General features: G+C 37.9%; 1 protein-coding gene across 1 annotated transcript; it reads left to right on the forward strand.

Annotated features, from left to right (window-relative positions):
* Positions 1 to 827: 827 nt before the first annotated feature.
* On the forward strand, positions 828 to 18849 carry LOC101166011 (zinc metalloproteinase-disintegrin-like atrase-A). Its single transcript, XM_011488419.3, has 23 exons — positions 828 to 1100; positions 1434 to 1540; positions 1661 to 1734; positions 1814 to 1889; positions 3066 to 3142; positions 3533 to 3731; positions 4759 to 4824; positions 4894 to 4956; positions 5026 to 5195; positions 5275 to 5356; positions 5428 to 5564; positions 5670 to 5862; positions 6025 to 6114; positions 8531 to 8729; positions 9630 to 9732; positions 10035 to 10206; positions 10297 to 10377; positions 14087 to 14171; positions 15775 to 15895; positions 15963 to 16104; positions 16197 to 16244; positions 16433 to 16483; positions 16984 to 18849. Exons 1-23 carry the CDS (start codon positions 1064 to 1066, stop codon positions 17113 to 17115), a joined length of 2505 nt encoding a protein of 834 aa, XP_011486721.3. The 5' UTR covers positions 828 to 1063; the 3' UTR covers positions 17116 to 18849.
* Positions 18850 to 19064: the final 215 nt, after the last annotated feature.

Genomic DNA, 19064 nt, shown 5'->3' on the forward strand with positions numbered 1-19064 from the left:
TGAGATGACAAACTTCAAAATAAAAGCATGAATTTTGGTTTGTTAAACATAAAGAAAAATCAGCTGAAAATGTCGAGTCAATAGTGTTATGTCACAAGAGAACTGAAGATATACGTTTTAATGTGAATCGATTTTTGTGTGTTGCTAATACTGTAGTTTTAAAGCTTTAGAAGGGTAAACTTTAAAGAAGTGTTTTAAAAATAGTTGTATTATTTCAACCCTCAGATGTTCTCCATTTTATAGCAAAATGAGCAAAACACAAATTCAAATTTATTTTCTGATTTTTATGTCTATGTGAAGATACTTGGGACCTTTTTAGGATATGAAGCCATGTCAGATTTTTGACTGTATTTTCATCTTAACTGAATTCCTTTTTCTTTCTTCATCAAGAGAAAATGAAATAAACTGATTTTTTTAAAATCAAATTCAAAAATAAAAAATATATAATTTAATTTAAAAAAGTAACAACTTATTATAAATATACAAATTCCCCAATAGTGGTTTAGATCTTTGAATTGTATTAATTTAGTTTCTTATGTGGCTGGCAATTTAAATTTATTTAAAATCCTAAATTTCACTTTTGAAAAATAGGGCTTCACAATTTATTCATTGACATTATTTACAAAAATACTGTATTATTTCGCTTCTCATATCTATAACTTTATTAATCTTATACAATTCAATCAAATTCATTTGATATTTTCATCCAAAATCGTCTTTTCTAAGTTCAGAATAGGTTTTTTCATTACTAATAGGTTAAACAGGACAAAGGTCTGACATGGAATTATTATTTTTTTTTTACAGCATCGAGTGCTGGGTTTAAAAATGAATATTTAAATGCCTCTTTTGTTTGCTAAATTGTTGCGAGCATAAAATGCTCTGCGCCACAAACTTCATAACAGAACTTCTGAAGTTTTTATTTTGAAATTCCTCTGTCACGTGCTACGTCTCCTCGCGGTCATGACCGTTTTCTTTCCGTGAAATCGTGAGTCACGGAGGCGGGGCCTCAGCGGCGGATTCCCGGCTCGGTTTGGCTCCGCCAGAGAACGAGCCGCGCGCCGTCATGATGGGAAAGGTGTTGCCGCTGTGTTTTCTCTTCGGTGAGACTTTATTCTGTTTTTAATAACAAAAAATTACAATTTATAAATAGTGTCAGACACTTATTTTTTTCTGACCGGAAACTGTTTAGCTATCGCTTCTTTACGGGTTAAAGTATTTTTATCAAAATAAATGTCACTTCCCGTGAAAAGAGTTGGATAAGGATTTTTTAAGCTTGTATGCGTTCCAAAGTGTATTTAAATGCAAAAAAAGTTTATATCACTTGAACAAATAGCCAATTATTGTAATAATACTATTATTAATATTCAGACTAAAGCAAGCTTCTTAAACATAATGGTACAGTCCGTCATCATGCCGAGTAACGTTTTGTGCAGCCTGCCTCGTGCACGGCGGGCTGTTGCTTTCTCACGTTCAGCATTACGAGGTGGTCCGACCTCAGCGACGTCACGACAGACACAGGAGGAGCCTGCAGGATGGTCAGGTAAGAACACCTGAGCAACAAAACTCGCTCACAAACTTTGTCCACTTGAAAGAACTCATTTGTCCTGTTTATGGTTCTGCCTTTGTTTGTTTTTGTCTGAATATTTTGTTTTTTCTTCAGAGTTATCCAGATACAGTTCAATATGATCTGACAATCGAAGGGAGAAACCGGACTATTCATCTGGAAAAGAATTGGTAAAAATCAGACTTGATTTGTTGTTTCAGAATATTAACATGAAGAAGTTAGTTTACATTTTTATTCCATATTTATCAGGAATCTTATTGGGAGAAACTACACTGAAACATTCTATACAGAGGATGGAAAAAGGGTCACAACAGCACCAAATAAGGTGAAATTTTCTTATTAATCATGTATAATTACTTATTCATGTTTTATTTTAAATATTGCCTTTTTTTTTGTTTGCAAAGTTGTGAAATTTTGTTTTATGTATTTTTCCCTCGTAAAAATGCTAAAGTTAAGCTTGAAGTGCCATGGAAGTGTTGTTAAAATGTTCTTGTGGCATTTTTCTCATGATGTAGGACAGATATTAGGAAAATCAAGCTTAAAATAGCATCTCTGAATGTTTCTTTCTACAAATTGTTGTGAATATGGAGTAGACAAAAATAAAATACAGTTTGAAAAAGCTTGTTTTTATGATTTAGAAAATAAAAAGGGCACAGCTCCCTGCTCTGCTCCATTCTGATGCATCCACTTGCAGACAAATAGATCCATGTACGTCTTTGTTTTCCTCATCAAAGCTGGAATCTGGATCAAAACTGTACGGCTGGATTGCTCTGAAATTGCTTTATTTTTGTTGCGCCGCTGATGTTAGGTTGGCGGTCAGAGGGGCTGTAAGCCAGTGGGGGAGCATATAGACTTCTAGATGATGGGAAGGTAGCAGGCTTAACAATTCAGAGGTGAATTTCTAATGAACTCTTGCCGCTCTGCAGAAACTAGGTCTTAGAAAACAACACAGTTTTTTTTAAATTTTGGCAAAAAACTTCAAAATCATAAGTGAAAGACCACTGGGAACACTTAAAACAATCACATGATGACGTGAGTTTAAGCACTCATTAGAACATGTCCATTTTGGCATCATTTCTTTAACTTACTTTACCTCCTACGTGTTCATAGGCTGCTAAAAAAAAAACAGCAAATTGTTAAATGTTAAATTTAAATTCACATTTACTAAAAATTTCAGTGCATCCGGCAAAGAAACAAACAAATTCCCAATTGTTTGGGGCTTAAATGCTTATTGTTTGTGGGATTTTAATTTACATAGATCATATTTTAATTTTTTCTTCTTATCAACATTCATTTTTGTTTTTCTGTCTTTACTGAACTCAAACACCATAATTAAAGGCTGACCCCACATAATAAAGTCTGCCTGTTTGTGAGCGTCATCAGTCTAGTAGGACAGAGATGCAGCATTTGCTCCATGTGACTCCTGATTTCTTGGACATTACAAAACAAGAAAGAGTCTTTGTGGTTGGAGCCTGAAGCCTCCTCTGTCCCTTCTGTTTAGGAGCACTGCTTCTACCACGGACACATACAAGGCGAGGAAGACTCCTCTGTGAGCGTGCAGATATGTTCCGGCATCAGGTAGGAAAGTGTTTTTTGTTTTTGTTTTTTATGCATATATTTTCTGTTGTTTTTTTTAACCGCTTGTATCAAACTAAATGTTTCCAGTGAAAACTTATCAGCTGATTGAGAAGAAGTCTTGCTTCACCGTGTTTGAGCTTTCTGCTTTGTAATTATTACTTGGCAGTGCTGCACATTTGTTCTGCAGTTGTTTCTCAACCTCTTATTTCCTCCTAAAGAATTTTCTTTTTTTTTTTATCCAATATGGTATCTGCTTACTGTTTCTCTTAATTTGCATTCCCACACACAGAAAGTTCTTTGTTTTGTGCGATATAAAGCTTGATTTTGTTTCCTGCAAAGCTGATTCCTGTGTCAATAACCCGGTCCGGTTCTTTCTTGTCGCGGGCACAGCGGCTTCCTGAGAGCGCAGCAGCAGCTGTTCCTGATCGAGCCTCTTGGACAGACGATGGAGGAGGACCATGCAGTTTACAGAAGTGAGCAGCTCAAGCGTAGCTCTGGCCAGCACTCTACCTGTGGCCTCAAAAGATCTGCAGAGGACAGAAAGCAGCAGGGCCCGCAGCCTGCAGCCCTCTTCATGTCCAGATCACGGGTACGCTCCTGCCTTAGGGCCTCTGTTACTGGAGACATGTTCTCCCACATCTTATTTGAACAAGTCGCACTATTTTGAGTCATGTCTTTATTTTACACGGTGTCTCTGTGAGCAGTTATCCCCTTTTCAGTCGTTAGATAAAACATTTGATGTACGTCAGAACAGGCTGGCTGCCAGAGAGTCTGGCAGATTTGGTTTGATTAGAAAGCAAATGCCAAAAACGACCTACTTTTAACTGGTTTTATCAGATTGTCTTATGTTATATTGTTTCAGTCAGCTTGAGCTAAGATTCCCGCATTAAAGTTTCCCAATACTAACCCAACATTATTAAATAATATTAATAATAGCATATATATAATATAATAATATTTCGGTAAAATGCGTGAGCAATAGATGAACGTAACTTTTACCAGTTCACCACACCAACGTCTTTCAAATTCTACTAACTTTTTCCCAATTTGCTTCTCGATGCATTTTTGGAAAATTCAAGGTGGGGGCTTCTTTCCGAGGTCAAAGGTCAACAAAACTTCAGTTGTGGTTGTAGACCTAACCTGGTGGTGTGTGTTGGAAATTTTGTGAATATCGCTGGAAGAAAAGTTTTCTTTTCCCATATTGTGTGGAAAATGTGTAGCCACAAAACTGCTGCCAAGCTGTAGGTCCTGTGGCCATCCCATGATACTTTTAAAACTTTCTTTGGATATCCCCAAACATTTGGGGGGGGGGTCGCTATACTCCAAATTGATTTTTGGCGGGTATTATGTTTGTGTAAAGTTTGCTGGGTTTTGTTGTGAAACTTTCGCTCAAAGGCACTTTAAAAAAGAACAATTGCTAAAGAAAAATTCCCAAGAAAAAATCCCAGCTAGTTCATAAAAAGTCTCATCTCTGAATAGCTTCACACCAGAAGTCAGTTTTCTTAACTCATACGTACATTCAAAGCCTAAATTGTAAGCGCTTGCAAATGCTAATTGTCTGCATGAGCATTTTATGAGCTGAGTCTAGTTTCAGACGTGTTTCTGTGTTCTTTCAGAGATCAAAATCCGTCCCAGATCCACAAAAGTTTGTTGAACTCGTCGTGGTTGCGGACAACGCTGAGGTAAATGTTTCTATGACAACATCAGTTGCACCTGGTTATAAATCTGATGACAATTGTATCCATTTGCAGTACAGTCGACATGGAAAAGAGACTCGACAACGGATTCTTTTAGCAGTGAATCATGTTGATAAGGTAAAGTGGCTTTCATCTGTGGAAGGCTTCTGTGCTCAGCCACTTCCTAACCCAGCGCTCCACCTGCAGCTGTACCGACGCCTAAACATTCGGATTGTGTTGGTGGGCCTGGAGATTTGGTCCTATAGAGACCTCATCAACGTGGATCTGAAAGCAGGGACTACTCTGGACAACTTCCTGTCATGGCGTCAGTCCGACCTCCTCCTGAGAGTGCAACACGACAACGCCCAGTTTGTGACGTGAGCGCCGCATTGCAGACATTACAGGGAGAGCTGCTGCCCGCCTGAGCTCACTCTGTCAGGCTTCTGTCTCTAATAGGGGGACGGACTTTGAAACGGACACCGTGGGACTGGCCAACAAGTTTGCTATGTGCACCCCAAACTCTGGTGCTGTTAACCAGGTAGGTTTTATGCCTCAAAGGTCATCTTTATCTATAGAGTTTGAATCCACATCGCTACACCTCTCCTCTAGGACCACCATGAAAACCTGATAGGCCTCGCCTCCACCATCGCTCATGAAATGGGACACAACTTCGGCTTGTCCCACGATGAAGACGGATGTCTGTGTGGTTCCGATGACAGCAGCACGGACTGTGTGATGACAGAAAAGTAAGAATTTCAATATCCTCTGGGATTTTTTAACTCTGTTTGGTCGTGTTTCTGAGAAAACCTTCGCAGCAGACAGGATCTGACTGTCCTGCTCTCTGTGTGCAGGATCAAAAATGGGCTTTTTCCAGAGTTTTTCAGCAGCTGCAGTTTAAGGCAGCTGGATGAATTCATGCTGCGAGCTCAGCCTAGCTGCTTGGAACTACCTGGCTCCGGCTCCGTCAAGAGCATCGCTTTGGGCCCCCGCTGTGGTGACGCCATACTAGACGCCGGAGAGGAGTGTGACTGTGGCACTTCAGAGGTAACTGACAGTCGAGTTCATCCAAAGTTTTCGTTTTTAGGGCTCTCTCTGTAGAAGAAAAGCTGGAACTGGAGCTTGAACATTAATGAGTTAATACATTTATCTAATAAAATCCCAACAGAGTTTACTTCACACAGACTAATGTATTTCCTTTCATTGTAGGAATGTAACAATGCTTGCTGCGAGGCATCAACATGTCGGCTCACTGCAGGATCCCAGTGTGCTCACGGACAGTGCTGTGAGAACTGTCAGGTACTGAATGAATGCAGAGCCTTTGTCATATGAAGTAATTGGGAAGTACACAAAATCTAAAACTTTAAAACAAATACAAGTACTTGAAAAAGAGTAAATAATTCACTGGGAAAAAAATATTTTATGTACTGACTAACACTTTGACCACATATTGGGTAAAACCAATGGAAGTGAGCAAAAACTGTAAGAAACACGTAAATTCAGGTGTTTTCAAATATTAAGACACAATTTAGACATATTTAAACATTCTATTTAAACAATATATTTCAATTAATACTTAAGCCTTTGCTTTTTATAATAAATCAAATTAAATCCAGTTATTCCTTATTTCTTGCTATGATTGATGATTTGAAGTGAATATTTGTCACAAATATCTGCAGGTTTGTTGGAGGCACCGATTGTGGTTAAACAGTCAGAACTAAGTTGTTTGTAAGATTTAGAGTTAGACACCTTTGTACTGTCCGACACTGATGGTTTCCTCTTAACACAAGTGTCTGCCCACACCGATATCATTCTGCATCCCTCAAATAAATAATACAAATGGAACATAGAAAAAAATAGTACTTAAATAGAAACAGCCAGTTGATAAGCATGAGATTTGCTTTTCATTCAAAATCAATCTACATCAAGGTAATTAGTATGGCGCTGTGAAATTACTTCAAGTTTATAACTTTGACAAGCTACTGAAGTAAATGTATATGAGTAAACTACTGTATACCTCCTTATGCCTTAGTCACAAAAGCCCCTAGATACCAGTTGTCTGCGGGTGAAAAATTATTGAATGCTTGCTGAACCAGTAGAGACGAAATGTTCCTGCAATTTTTGTTCTATGGACCTGCTGTGGGTGACCAGTCACGGTGAACACGTATACAACACATAAGGATGTGTAAGCGTGAAGTAGCTGAGACACAGGCAGGTCGTACACATTTTCCATGTTTTCAACGCCTCCAATCAACTTCACAAGGACTTTGTTAGAGATGTTCACCTGATAGTTACGCACTCCTTTAACGCAGCCTGATTGTCAGAATTGAGGAAATTAGACAATCAGAGGGTAGTTTGTGTGGACATCCAATGGCCGTCCTATGGGTACTTACGTCTCACCTACACAAGCCGTGTGTGTAGCAATTTGTGCGGGGATCAGTAAGCAGCCTGTACTTGTACCTTACTAAGAACCTGAGTGCAACGTAAGGGCATCAAATGACACCATCACCCCTACATCATACGTGCGTACAACTTCCATTATCCTTACAAATACTTCAAGTGACACCCACCTCTGAATGTGCAGAAATAGAAGAAGGCAACATTTGTATTCTTTCACTATTTTTATCACAACAGTTTAAGGTAAATAATGCTTTCTTTCTTGTTGTAGCTGGGGCTGATGTAGCATTTATATGCTTTCTAAACTTTTCCTTTTTTTTTAATTGTTTGATCAAATTTAAATGACATCAGGCATTTCAGCTGTGAAGTGGAGCCTTTCCTGAGCACTAAGAACAGTCTGAACCAAAAACCTCTGTAGAAATGTGATAGTCACTGAACTGCAATTGTTGCTTCCTTCCTTTTTGGAACAAATTTCATGTGAGGATAGATGACTAAGCTTGAGGTCTGCCCTTGAAATTGGGGCTGTTAGTAGTAAATAAATGATCTGCAACATTTGGAGCTTTCTCCAAACAAATAGGTTTTGTTTTTAGCCCAAGTTTAGATTTAGGGAGATTGTGAGTTTGTCCATTATTCCAAAAACGTCTGCTTTTCCAGGTTTGAGTTTGGAGAGAAATAAAATGAAAATAGTTTCCTTCCCATTGATTTTGTGCAATAGTTCTTAATCTATTGTGGTTTGTATGAGTTTGCTCATATACTGTAGCACAGGACTAGACCACTGAGGAAGTCAGTGTCTACAAATATCTTCATGGAGGAATTTACTGCTCCATTCGGTGCATTAACATAGATTTCAACAGTCAACAAATATCAAGAAAACTCCTTCAACAACATGACCTAAAGTTTAAATGAGACATTTTCTTTAAAAAGAGCTTTTTTTTTTTTTTTTTTAAATAATCACCTTTTGGTGCCTGAAAATGATCTATTAGTTAACCCTTTAAATAGGACATGTCTGTTCTCACTTCTGCAGTCAACAGCCTGGATTAAAAACAGTCTAGAAAGCATTTGCAGCACCAGAGAGCTCCCTCATAGAGACTCAAAGGCCATCTGGTTAGAGACGATGGGCATCAGCACCAACCCTCTGTCCATACCTACAGGAAACAGAGGGTGATAGTCTTCCGCTGTGGTGTAATTTACCACATCCTTCCTTTAATGACAGCTTCAAGGACTGGAAGACTTTCACAGAAATAAACAAGATAATGATGATTACAAAGAAAAACAAAGCTTTGTTTTTTTGTAACACGGCCTGCACTTTAATCCACAGTTCAAAGTGACGGGCAGCGTGTGCAGGAAGCCAGCGAGCGAGTGCGACCTGCCTGAGTACTGCACAGGAGACTCCCAGGACTGTCCTGAAGATGCTTTTGAGATGAACGGCAAACCCTGCTACACACAGACGCAGGGCTTCTGCTTCGACGGCCGCTGCCCCACACGAGAGCACCACTGCTGGAGGCTGTTTGGGGAAGGTGCTCTGCACACAACCTTTGCTGTCTCCTATAGAGACTGCTATGCTTTCCAAATCAATCCAGTTTCAGTGGAACCAACCTGAATAAATGTAAAGACGTGTTTGCAAAACTAAATTTGGATGGAGTGTTATGCCTGTGATTGTGGTAACACTGACCATAGAGAACCATAAAGGCTGGTTTATACATCATAGCGATCAGTCATCTCATCGGCCTTGTATGTGTCACTAAGGTTGGCTGGTTTTGTTTGCAACTATCCACAAGAACTGCAATCAACTTTTGAGTGGCGTTTATACTTTTCAAGCCTGATGACGCAATTGTGTCCAGCGTTTCAGTGGTTTGGTATTTTATTTAGAGTTATGTATAGGGATCTTTGAGGTTCTGTTATTTTATAGATGTGAAGCTTACTTTTTCATATGCAAAGTTTTTCTGAAGACATTTACGTTTCATATGAATGTGTTTGTGGTTAATTAATGGTGCATAGGGAGGTGGTACATCCATTTGTTTTTTTGTATTTTAAAAGCCTCAGCATACCAAATAACTATACTCTAAGAATTTTACTATACTGTACTAAGATTTGCCACCTCCTCCATTCCTTAATTGAATATAGTGGAAGTTATAGTTGCAGTAGAAAGTAAATACGCTGTGGAAAAAGTCGTGTTTTTATTTTTATTTTCTTGGAACTGTGTCAGAATAAAATAATGTCTAACCCCTCTTGCATCTAGAATGCAGTAATAGCTGCTTTGACTTCAAAATCCAGGGACATGGAAATGGCAATTTTCTGGATTGAGTTTGCTCCGCCATGGTGTCTTTTAATTGCTCCAAAGATTAAGCCCATGTCTGAGTAAATCTGCTTTAATATTTCAACGTTTTTAAAAAAATGTGTTTGTTTCTTAAACTCAGGTGCCAAAGTGGGACCTGATCTGTGTTTTAACTCCAATAAAAAGGGGGAAGATGGTGCCAACTGTGGAAGGGACAGATCCGGCCCTATTCCCTGTTCTGCAGGGTAAGTTCCAGCATTCACAAAGAATTTACGCTGCAAAAAAAACAAATCTAACTAAGAATCTGTCAAATCTGAAGTCAGATGAACTATTGTATTTGATGTCTTTATTTTTAGTAAGTCCATTGTAAGTGGAGCATTTGTGTAATTTCCAAACATAAGATATCGCAGATGTTTTTTCAGCTTTTGAAAGTAGGATTTGCTACGTTTAGAATGGAATTCAGGCCCACACACTGTTTGCACACATCATTAACTAGGCCCAACTGTTGGTTCTAAAGATTTCCTTTTCTTGTCTCTTGTCTTTGTAGAAATGTCAAGTGTGGCTCGATGTTTTGTGTGAACGGAGGTGACTCCATCACAGGCAAACTGGCCGTCTACAATGTGTTCCGCTTCAATTTAGAGTGTAGAGCCGCCGTGGAAGACGACCGGAGCAGAAACCTGGACATGGTACCAAATGGAGCCACATGTGGACCAAAAAAGGTAAAACCCTCGGAGGAAAGAAACTCTATATCAGTCACGTTTTAAAATACCGTGAGGTGTTTTTCTGAGAATGAAACATAATTTGCACAGATTTGCTTGAATCATCGATGTGAGGACATCTCCGTTTATGAAAACAGGGAAGATTGTGCAAAGAAATGCAACAACAATGGGGTAAGATGATACAAATCAGTCCAAATAATTTTTTTTTTTTTTTTAAACCATAAAATACAAGTATGTTGATTTGAGAAGACTAATAATGATCCACTCTTATCAGCTGTCATGATGTAAAACGTCATAGTTGAAGTGTCTCGCATGTTACCGGAACATCCAAAGTTAGAATTCTCTAGAATCCTGAGCTCATTCCTGTTCCTGCAGAAGTTTCAACACTTTCTTTCACTGAAGCTGAAATAGTCTGAGAGTTTTCTTGACCCATTTTCCTGCTGTCCTGGTATGTAGCTCTGTATCAACAAAGCCGGCAGTTCGCCCAGAGTTTAGTCTGTTAGCTTAGGAAAAAAAACAGCTTTTCCCAGAAAATGACTTCATGAAACGGAGATCAACAGAGTTTCAAAACGGATCAGATTACACACAAAGTAAACTATTGTTGCTTGTATATATTTTAACTGAAAAAAAAAAGACAAACATTTTAATTTATCTTATTTAAAAACTGTAAAGGTTTTTCAGTGATGTCTTTTACTTTGCTAAATTACCACTCAGTGTATTAATAAAACCGTAAATGAGGTCATAGTGCACATGTGGCATACAGACAAAAAACATGTAAAAATAGGAGCTGCAAGTTATGTTCTGAAAAAATAAAACAATATTTCAGAAAAGCAGCTCAAAGTGTTTTTTCTCTTTTCTAGCTGACGAGACCCTCTGGAAAAGGTAGGGTTAGAAAATACACCTTCACAGCAAAAGCTGTATCCTACAAATAGGAAAAGAACACTAATCTTAGGGAGAAAATCACTAAAAATTAGTAAAATGATCTGTTCATGCAGCAAGTCATTTTACTTCACAAGAAATCTTATGTGAAGAAATCAAATTCTACAAACAAGGAACTCCACACAAGCATTCAAAAAAGAAAAAATGAGCTAAAAAAGCAACTGTTAGTCAGAATCACTTCAAACTGAATGTTAAACAGCTCAAAAATATTTTTTTGTTAGTTCTAAGCAAATGGTTTGTATTTATAAATATTTTTTGAAGTTCATTTTAATTAAAGTGACAGAAAACTAGTGTAATGGGTGGAAATGACTCATTTTAGAACAAATATGAACAAAATAAGAATACTATCCTAGTACAAGATGGATAATCATAATAAATCCTCATAAAATCTAAAAGTAGCACTTATTCTGAGAACATAAATCAACATTTTGGTTTCTAAAAAAGTGACAATGAATACGAGTTTAACCTTTCAATATTTATTGAACTTTAAAATAACAGTCTTTAAATTCAACAAAAAATTACAGAGTAATTTGTGTGTTTTAGTTCTAAATCAAGTATTTCTATTGTCAATAGTATAGTGCAAAAAGGTTTTTGACCTATTTTAATAATAATTTTCTTATTTATGGATCTTTGCTCTTAATGAGACAAAAAATTCTCAACTGTGCTGATTTTGAGAAAAGCTTGAAAAGATGTAGAGCAAAGAGAAGTTCAAACACCTCAAAAGGCGTATATTATGCTTTTCTTAAACCTTTCAGAGTAAACTATATCCTTATAAATGATCATATTTTACCTTTGGCACACTAAAAACAAATTATTTATGAAATATGAATAATTTCGTGGCTAATTTTCCTGCTCGGAGGTAAGATGACTCGATCTCTGAGGCTCTGCCTCTTTCTCCTTGTGACGTCAACCTAGAGCCGGCCTCGGCAGCGTGTTTGTGTGTCGCCCATAAAAACAAACAACATCCAAACGTATGCAAAGATGGATGCGCACATCAAATATCTGCCTTTAGATATTCGTCATCACAGACTGAACGGTGATGACTAACGAGTTCATTTGTGGTGAAATCCAATCAAAAAAAATGCAGCACCAGATGAACATCTCAGGATGGAGTTATGTTCTGGTTGGCAAACATTTCTATTGTCTTTGAAGCATCAGTCTCTGTATCAAAAATCCTCTTGGCTATCATCATTTTCCAGGAGTTACACTCACCTTTCCGTCTTCGCTCAATCATCCACGGTCAAACCAGTTCTTCTCAAAATCCCTCATCTGCTTGCTCAATTCTCTGAAATGTTAAGGATCCGCCCCAAAATGTGGTGCATATCCCTCACCAGAATGTTCTTTGGCATTTGCCACCACACAAAGTTTAAACTTGGACTAAAAGCGCAGGACTTCCATCATTTCTGCCTCTAGTTGCTTTGTCCCGCCCTCGTAATTCCTGACCAATGAATGAAGAGATCTTTATTCACTTGGTTTTGTTTACAAGCTTTGGTTTGAATGAGGGGGGGGTATTCCAGAAAGCCTGTTTAAACTACCCTGACCTTAAGCCTGAACTCTGGCTAAAATCCGCCTGATCTTACTCTGGGTATGTTGGTTCCAAAAGACCGGATATGAGTTGGCGTAATTACGCCGGATTACGCTGGGTTATGGCACGTGCACAGCAATAAAGACATTCTCAATAGATCGCCGATTTCCAGGGTCACCATGGAAACGCGTGGAGAAAAAAAGAGAGCGCTATACTTCAGTGAGACGGAGTCTGAGATTTTAATGACGGCGAATGAAGATTATACGACCATCAAAAAAGTAACACGGCTGCATCATCAAAAGAAAGAGTTTCTGATTGGAAAAAAATAACGGACGAAGTAAATTTCCATTGTGACGCATATATATATATATATAAATTATCCATCTTAAATAAATTACTTCAATTAGTAACAAGTAATTGAGTTAAATTTATTCAACCCAATTTCTTGTGACTATCCAACTCAATTATTGTTTATGCAACTCAAATTTACATATTTATCTAACTGAATGTCATATTACTCCAATTCTATTAAATGTTTTTCCATCTTAATTTATAGTATTTTATGAACTCTCATATGTCTAAGTTTGAGGGCACAGATACTCATTTTTATAACATTGAAATGAGTGATACAATGTACATTAGTAACATGAAACACTGATTTTTTTAAACATGACCCTGACTTTAACTTCAGTGCTTATATCATAACGTGGCACTAGTGGTGCTACATAGACTCATCATCTTCTCCCTCCCTCTCACTCATGGTGCAGAAAAAACACAGTGAAACAACTAAACACATTTAGACAAAAACCCACACTTAAACCCCAATCCGTCCAGACAGGCAAAGGGAATGGTATCCCACAATTCCTTGCGCTGCCAATCTAACAGCAGCACCAAAGTTACACCTACTTAATTGAATTAATTTGAATGAAAGTAAAATAACTCTGATAACTGCTTGTTATTTTTAGGCTGACTTAACTAAAAAAAGTATTTATCTTAACTGAAGCAAATAATTAAGTTAGATCAACAATGTAATAAAGTAAATTTTTCCAACATCCATATGTGGTCTTATCACCCTCTCACGGTGGAAAAAGTATTATCTGAGCTTCTTCATCCACTAAATCATCTTTAAATGGACACGCCATGCTGCTTCACCTCTCTGTAAACAAACTAACCTTCAACTAAACCTGCTCCAGACCAGGTTATGTTCAGAGCATGAGTTGCCATGGCAACTTGACCTACCCTGAAACACACCTCCATTTCTGGAACCAAAAACTGAGGTTATCAACTTCCTTATCCTCAAACTTACCGTGGTAACTAGCATAACCTGCTTTCTGGAATCCCCCCCCTGAATGACGTTCCTGCTGTACTTCCTGTTGAATCTGGATCTGTTCTGACTGACATGTAATTGGCCTGCAGGTGTGTAATCACAAGAACCAGTGCCACTGTGATCCTGGCTGGGCGCCACCTTACTGTGACATTCGATATGCAGATCTACCTCAAGGTAAAAAAAAACAAACAACAGTCTTGATTTGATCAAAAGTTCCGAACATGTTTGTGTTTGGTTTAGACCAAACTTTGCCTCATTCCCTGACAAAGTTCAGCAAGAATCATTCTTCCAGAGACGAGGATGAATGACAAACGTCTTCTGTCTCTTAGTTTTATAAACGTGACTTTAAATTTGCATCAAAACCTAGAATTTGTTGGACATTTATCAGAATGTGCTTCATTTTGTGGTACTCTTAACTTCTTCCTTTGCTCATCATAAAATGAAGAAACAGCGACAGTACAATTTTACACTTTAGTTTCTTCAGAATCAGCCCGACAAGCAGAGCAGAAGGATCTTTTTTAGTCATTTGACAGAAAAATGAACCATTTTCTGATCAATGTTGTTTTCCAAACAGACTATGTTTTGGTAAAAATTGAAGATTTTAATGTAAAAATGATCAAAAATTATTTAAAGAGACTGAAGAATATTCTGAAGATATATTTTCTATGATTAGAGGCAAATGTTTCCCTTTTTTTGTATATTTTTTATTTATTGAGTTGATTTCTATCTAAAAATGCTAAGCAGCATTTTTTTGCTTTTGGAAATAGGGAAAATGATTGTTCTTATCCTAACATTTTGTTATTTGTATCAGCTGTGTGCATTTACACTCATAACAATTATATATATTTATTGAATATCTGGTTTGTTGGAAATATCTAATCAAACAGGAAAACAGCAGAAAAGGCAGAGGAATGCTTTAATATTTAACATACGGTAGTCTAGAAACACTAAAACAGATAAAACTTCCCGTTATACGTTTTTTATTTGTTTATTTATAATAGCTGAACAGAGGATTTTGAAATGAAGCCAAATATTGCAAAAACCTGACATTAACTGCAAAATCAAAGAAAATGAACTAATTAAATTCCAACGTTATTAGATGATAACAGCAGAAAATGCCGGAAAAATTCCTAAAGATGTTTTGACTAACAGAGAAAAAGGCCAAAGCATGTATATAATGCCTCAAAAATGGTTTAAAGCAAACTGCAAATGATACTTACTAAGATAAATATGGAAATGTAGAAAAAGAACCTAAAAAAGGTAGAATGAAAGAAGAAAAAATGTAAAAAAAGTATCCTCTGTCAGGGTCCTGACAGAGGATACTTTTTTTGTTCGTGCTGCATATTTATGAAAAATGTCTATGTCAAAGCAGACATGAGACACTCAAAGCTGTGTGAAACTGTGAGTTATCCAGCATCTCTGTAACTGCAGAGCTGTGTTAATTTCATGATCCTGGTAGGTTGCTGCCTCTGTTACAGCTGCACGCCATGGGGACTGGTAACCATGGAAATAACAGTCACCACCCTCCTCCCTCTAACACAATGCAAAAACAATCAAAAATACTTCAAATTAGAAAGGTTTTCTTTGCCAATGGGCTGAGAAAATAACAAGTTTTAGAAAAAAACTATTGACTAAGTCATGTTTTCTCAAACTAAGACTATTTTGCTGTTGAAAAACAGAAAAAACGTCTTTTTCTTTAGACCAGCGTCTTTTTACTTTCTTAGGATTCGGTTTTGCGGTCAGTTTTAACGGTTCATTTGGCCGTCCTCCTCTGCAGGTCACACTGTGGTAGTCGCCGGTGTGTGCGCAGCGCTGTCCGCTCTGCTGGTGGTCTCGGTGCTGGCGGTCGGGCTGTGGTGCCGTAAGAGGACACTCATGGACAGCCACACCAGAAAAAGGTAAATTCTCACAGGCTTTGTTTTGATCTTTGCCATTTTTCCAGCTGATTCAGTGCTTTGTTTCCAGGAAAGCTCCTTCCAAGCTGACCCCGACATTCCAGGGAGGAGCCCGCCCTCAGATCAGTCAGCCCACTCTGATGGCGTCCACAGCCACGCAGGCCCACAGTCCTCTGGTTGGAGCTGTGACTCCCAGCAGAGCTGCTCCACAGGTACACTGGCCTCACCACTGCACAGGCTTTTATCAGCTTTCAGTAAAAAAAACACCATAAAAACCATTTCTTCACATTTGTTTCTTTCTCAGCCTCCCAAGAAAGTGTCTTCAGTTCCGTCTAGCTCTGAAACTGAAGCGGTACGCCTTCACTTTGACTGTCTGAGAGCCAGCAAATGGAAAACCGAGCCTCATTATTAGAGGCATTTTATTTTTTCTGTTCTGAAATGAAATATTAAGACATTCAAAAATGTTTCAATATATGATAAGACGTTTATTGAGATATTTAGTAAATAAAGCCAAATTCTAATGGATTTTCTTTGTCACAGACCAAACCTCAGCCTCCATCCAAGCCTTTACCACACCTGACCAAAACACTGGTGAGTATTTCTGAGGTTCAACCATCCAGACGGCATTTTCTGCTCATATCGGCATTTTTTTCTGTCAACAATTACAAAATGTATATTTTAAGATGTAACTTTAGTCAGAAGAAAGAAATGAGTGGCGGAACAGCTGATTTTTCTTTTTTTTTTTAAATAAATGAAAAAGGACCTACAATAGTTTACGACTGAATTTAAAAAAAATCTGTGTCTAAACTGACCGCCTTTATGATCTAAAGGAGCGTCCTAAGATTCAATTTTTATTAATTTGACCAAAAGACCCTCACAGAATCCGGGTAAATAGAAATCCTTTTTCTATTTGACCAATACATCAGTTTTATTGTTTGAAAGAAACATAAAAGTCTGGTTTTTGTGGTTCAGATGTCTTTGTTTTGTCAGTTTTACATGGAACAGAGATTTTAAAACCTGCTTTCAGAAAGACTACAGATGAACACCTACAGCTCAGAGCCTGACTGTCTGACATGATTTGTTGTTTTTAGCACAAAGGAGCCAAACCAAATCCTCCACCTGTTCCTCCGGTCAAGCCCAGGCCTCCTGCAGCAGGCAACATGAGACCCACTTTTAGTCCTCCTCAGCTTCCAGCGATGTCCAGACTGCAAAGCTTCACCTGACATTCACGTTCACATAACGGGGACAGGAGGTGGACAGGAGGAATCCAGCAGGAAGTTTACAGAGCGGACACGTTTACTTTTTAACGACGCCGTGCGGATGAACGCTGCACCACAGACAGATGGGCAGCTGCGCAGCTACTGCTGGACAGAGACTGGAAGTGAAATATTTTGACATTTAAAGACGTTTCTCTTTTTCAGTTTGAACAAACTTGTTAGTGGGAAGATCCAGCTCAGGTTCTGCAGTTACCCATCTTTGAATTTTGGTAAATTCCTAAACAAAACAAACGTTTATATATTTTATGTTAACTTATAAGAGTCAAAAACGACTGGAGATGCACACAAAGCAGCCAAATATAATAATAATAATAATAATAATCAACTGCTGGATATATAAACACCACAAGATTCATTTGATCGGCAGTGTGATCAGTGGGTTTTTAAAACAGCAGCTGGTTTGGGGGATTTTATATTTATGCTTTTAGGTTTTTATGTCTTACTGATTTTAGTGTTTATCCATGCAGTCAAAACCACAAATTTAGTCAGAAAAGACATTTATTTATTTATTCCTGCTGCTAAAAAGATTTGCAGCTTCAAGTTGTAATACTTAAGACAACTTGAAACATGTTTTAAAAACAGATCAAATCCTGACTGTTGATCAGATTAGAATATAAAAGCAATTTCTTGCACATTTTTATTGAATTACTGGTTGGGAATTTGACCAAAATGTTCTGTGCTCGTTCCTGTCTTGTTGCTTCAGGATTTCCTTTGCAGATTCTAAGAGCGTCTTGGTGATTTTGATTGATTGGATTGACTTTGGTGAGTCAACTTTGAATACAAAGCCAACTGCTTTGCATTTAAAGTTCCACTCCTATCATCTTTTGATCAATTTTCAAAATGTTCCCAGTGCTCTTTTAATTATCATTATGCTGTTTTTCGACAAATAAAGAAAAAAACCTGTTGTTTGATGGACATAGTTTCTGCAGAGCAGCAGGAGTTCATTAGAAATTCACCTCTGAGTTGTGGGCGGGACTGTTGGTGTAGAGCAAGTCCACCCCCCTTCCCCTTCCCACAAATACTCAGAAATGCTATTTTAATCCTATTATATTTTAGAATTCCTCCATCAACACAAAAATGCCATTTGAACACGCTAAAACACCAAAAACATGACTTTGGTCGGCGCGGATATTTAAACGTAACAATGAGGAGGAGGCGGCTGTGCTTCATCGTTTGGGTTTTATTGTAACTAAAGTTTGAAAGAAGCTTCTTCAATGACTGTCCAGATTTGAAAAACAGAAACATTGTTATTTAGGAAATTCTGAAAACCTTTGAAGTGTTCAAAATGTCCTTGAGTCCCATCCAAATTCCCTTTTATACAGTCAGTATTTATTGTTTTATACTTAAAAATCTCTGAATTGCTCTTTCAGAAGGCCTGTGTGTTCACAGACTTCATGACATGGGCTCCTGTGTTCAGTCTTGGGGGGTCTGAAGAAGCTTTTTTGTTGAAGCACTGATCTCTTGGACGGCAGATATTCACTAATATTTGCTCTTTTTTTGTTTCGGAAATGTCAAATGGGATTTGACTTTGTAAAGATTGTTTAAAGACTGAATGAATGTAAAAACGGGGACAACGAAGAGTTTCTTTACTGGGAATTGTGGGATTTGTTTTTTTATAAGCAGTTTACACAACTTCCATCTTCTGCTCAGTCTGAATAAAGGTGAAAGATCCTCCCCTCATGCAGCTTTTCTTTGTGTTTGACGCGTCCCTCTGTGCCAACTCAAACCAGAAACTCCCCTCATAAATAAATCTGCTCCGAAAAGAAGAGTTGGGCTGGAAAATGCTGGCTGCTCCTCTGATTCACACTGATTCATGAGCCAAATAGCTGCTAAATGCAGTTTACAAGCAGCACAGCTTGTTTCACAGCGAGTCATGCCTGCTCTGGAAACGCTAA

This window comes from Oryzias latipes, chromosome 19 (genome assembly GCF_002234675.1).
Source record: "Oryzias latipes chromosome 19, ASM223467v1".
Taxonomy (NCBI): Eukaryota; Metazoa; Chordata; class Actinopteri; order Beloniformes; family Adrianichthyidae; genus Oryzias; species Oryzias latipes.

What these genes read in the sequence shown, in the direction of transcription:
- LOC101166011 (XM_011488419.3), top strand. Translation starts at nt 1,064, where the DNA reads ATGATGGGAAAGGTGTTGCCGCTGTGTTTTCTCTTCG. An exon ending in CAGTGAATCATGTTGATAAG is followed by an intron (nt 4,957 to 5,025) that starts GTAAAGTGGCTT and finishes CTCCACCTGCAG; the next exon opens with CTGTACCGACGCCTAAACAT. An exon ending in GACAACGCCCAGTTTGTGAC is followed by an intron (nt 5,196 to 5,274) that starts GTGAGCGCCGCA and finishes TGTCTCTAATAG; the next exon opens with GGGGACGGACTTTGAAACGG.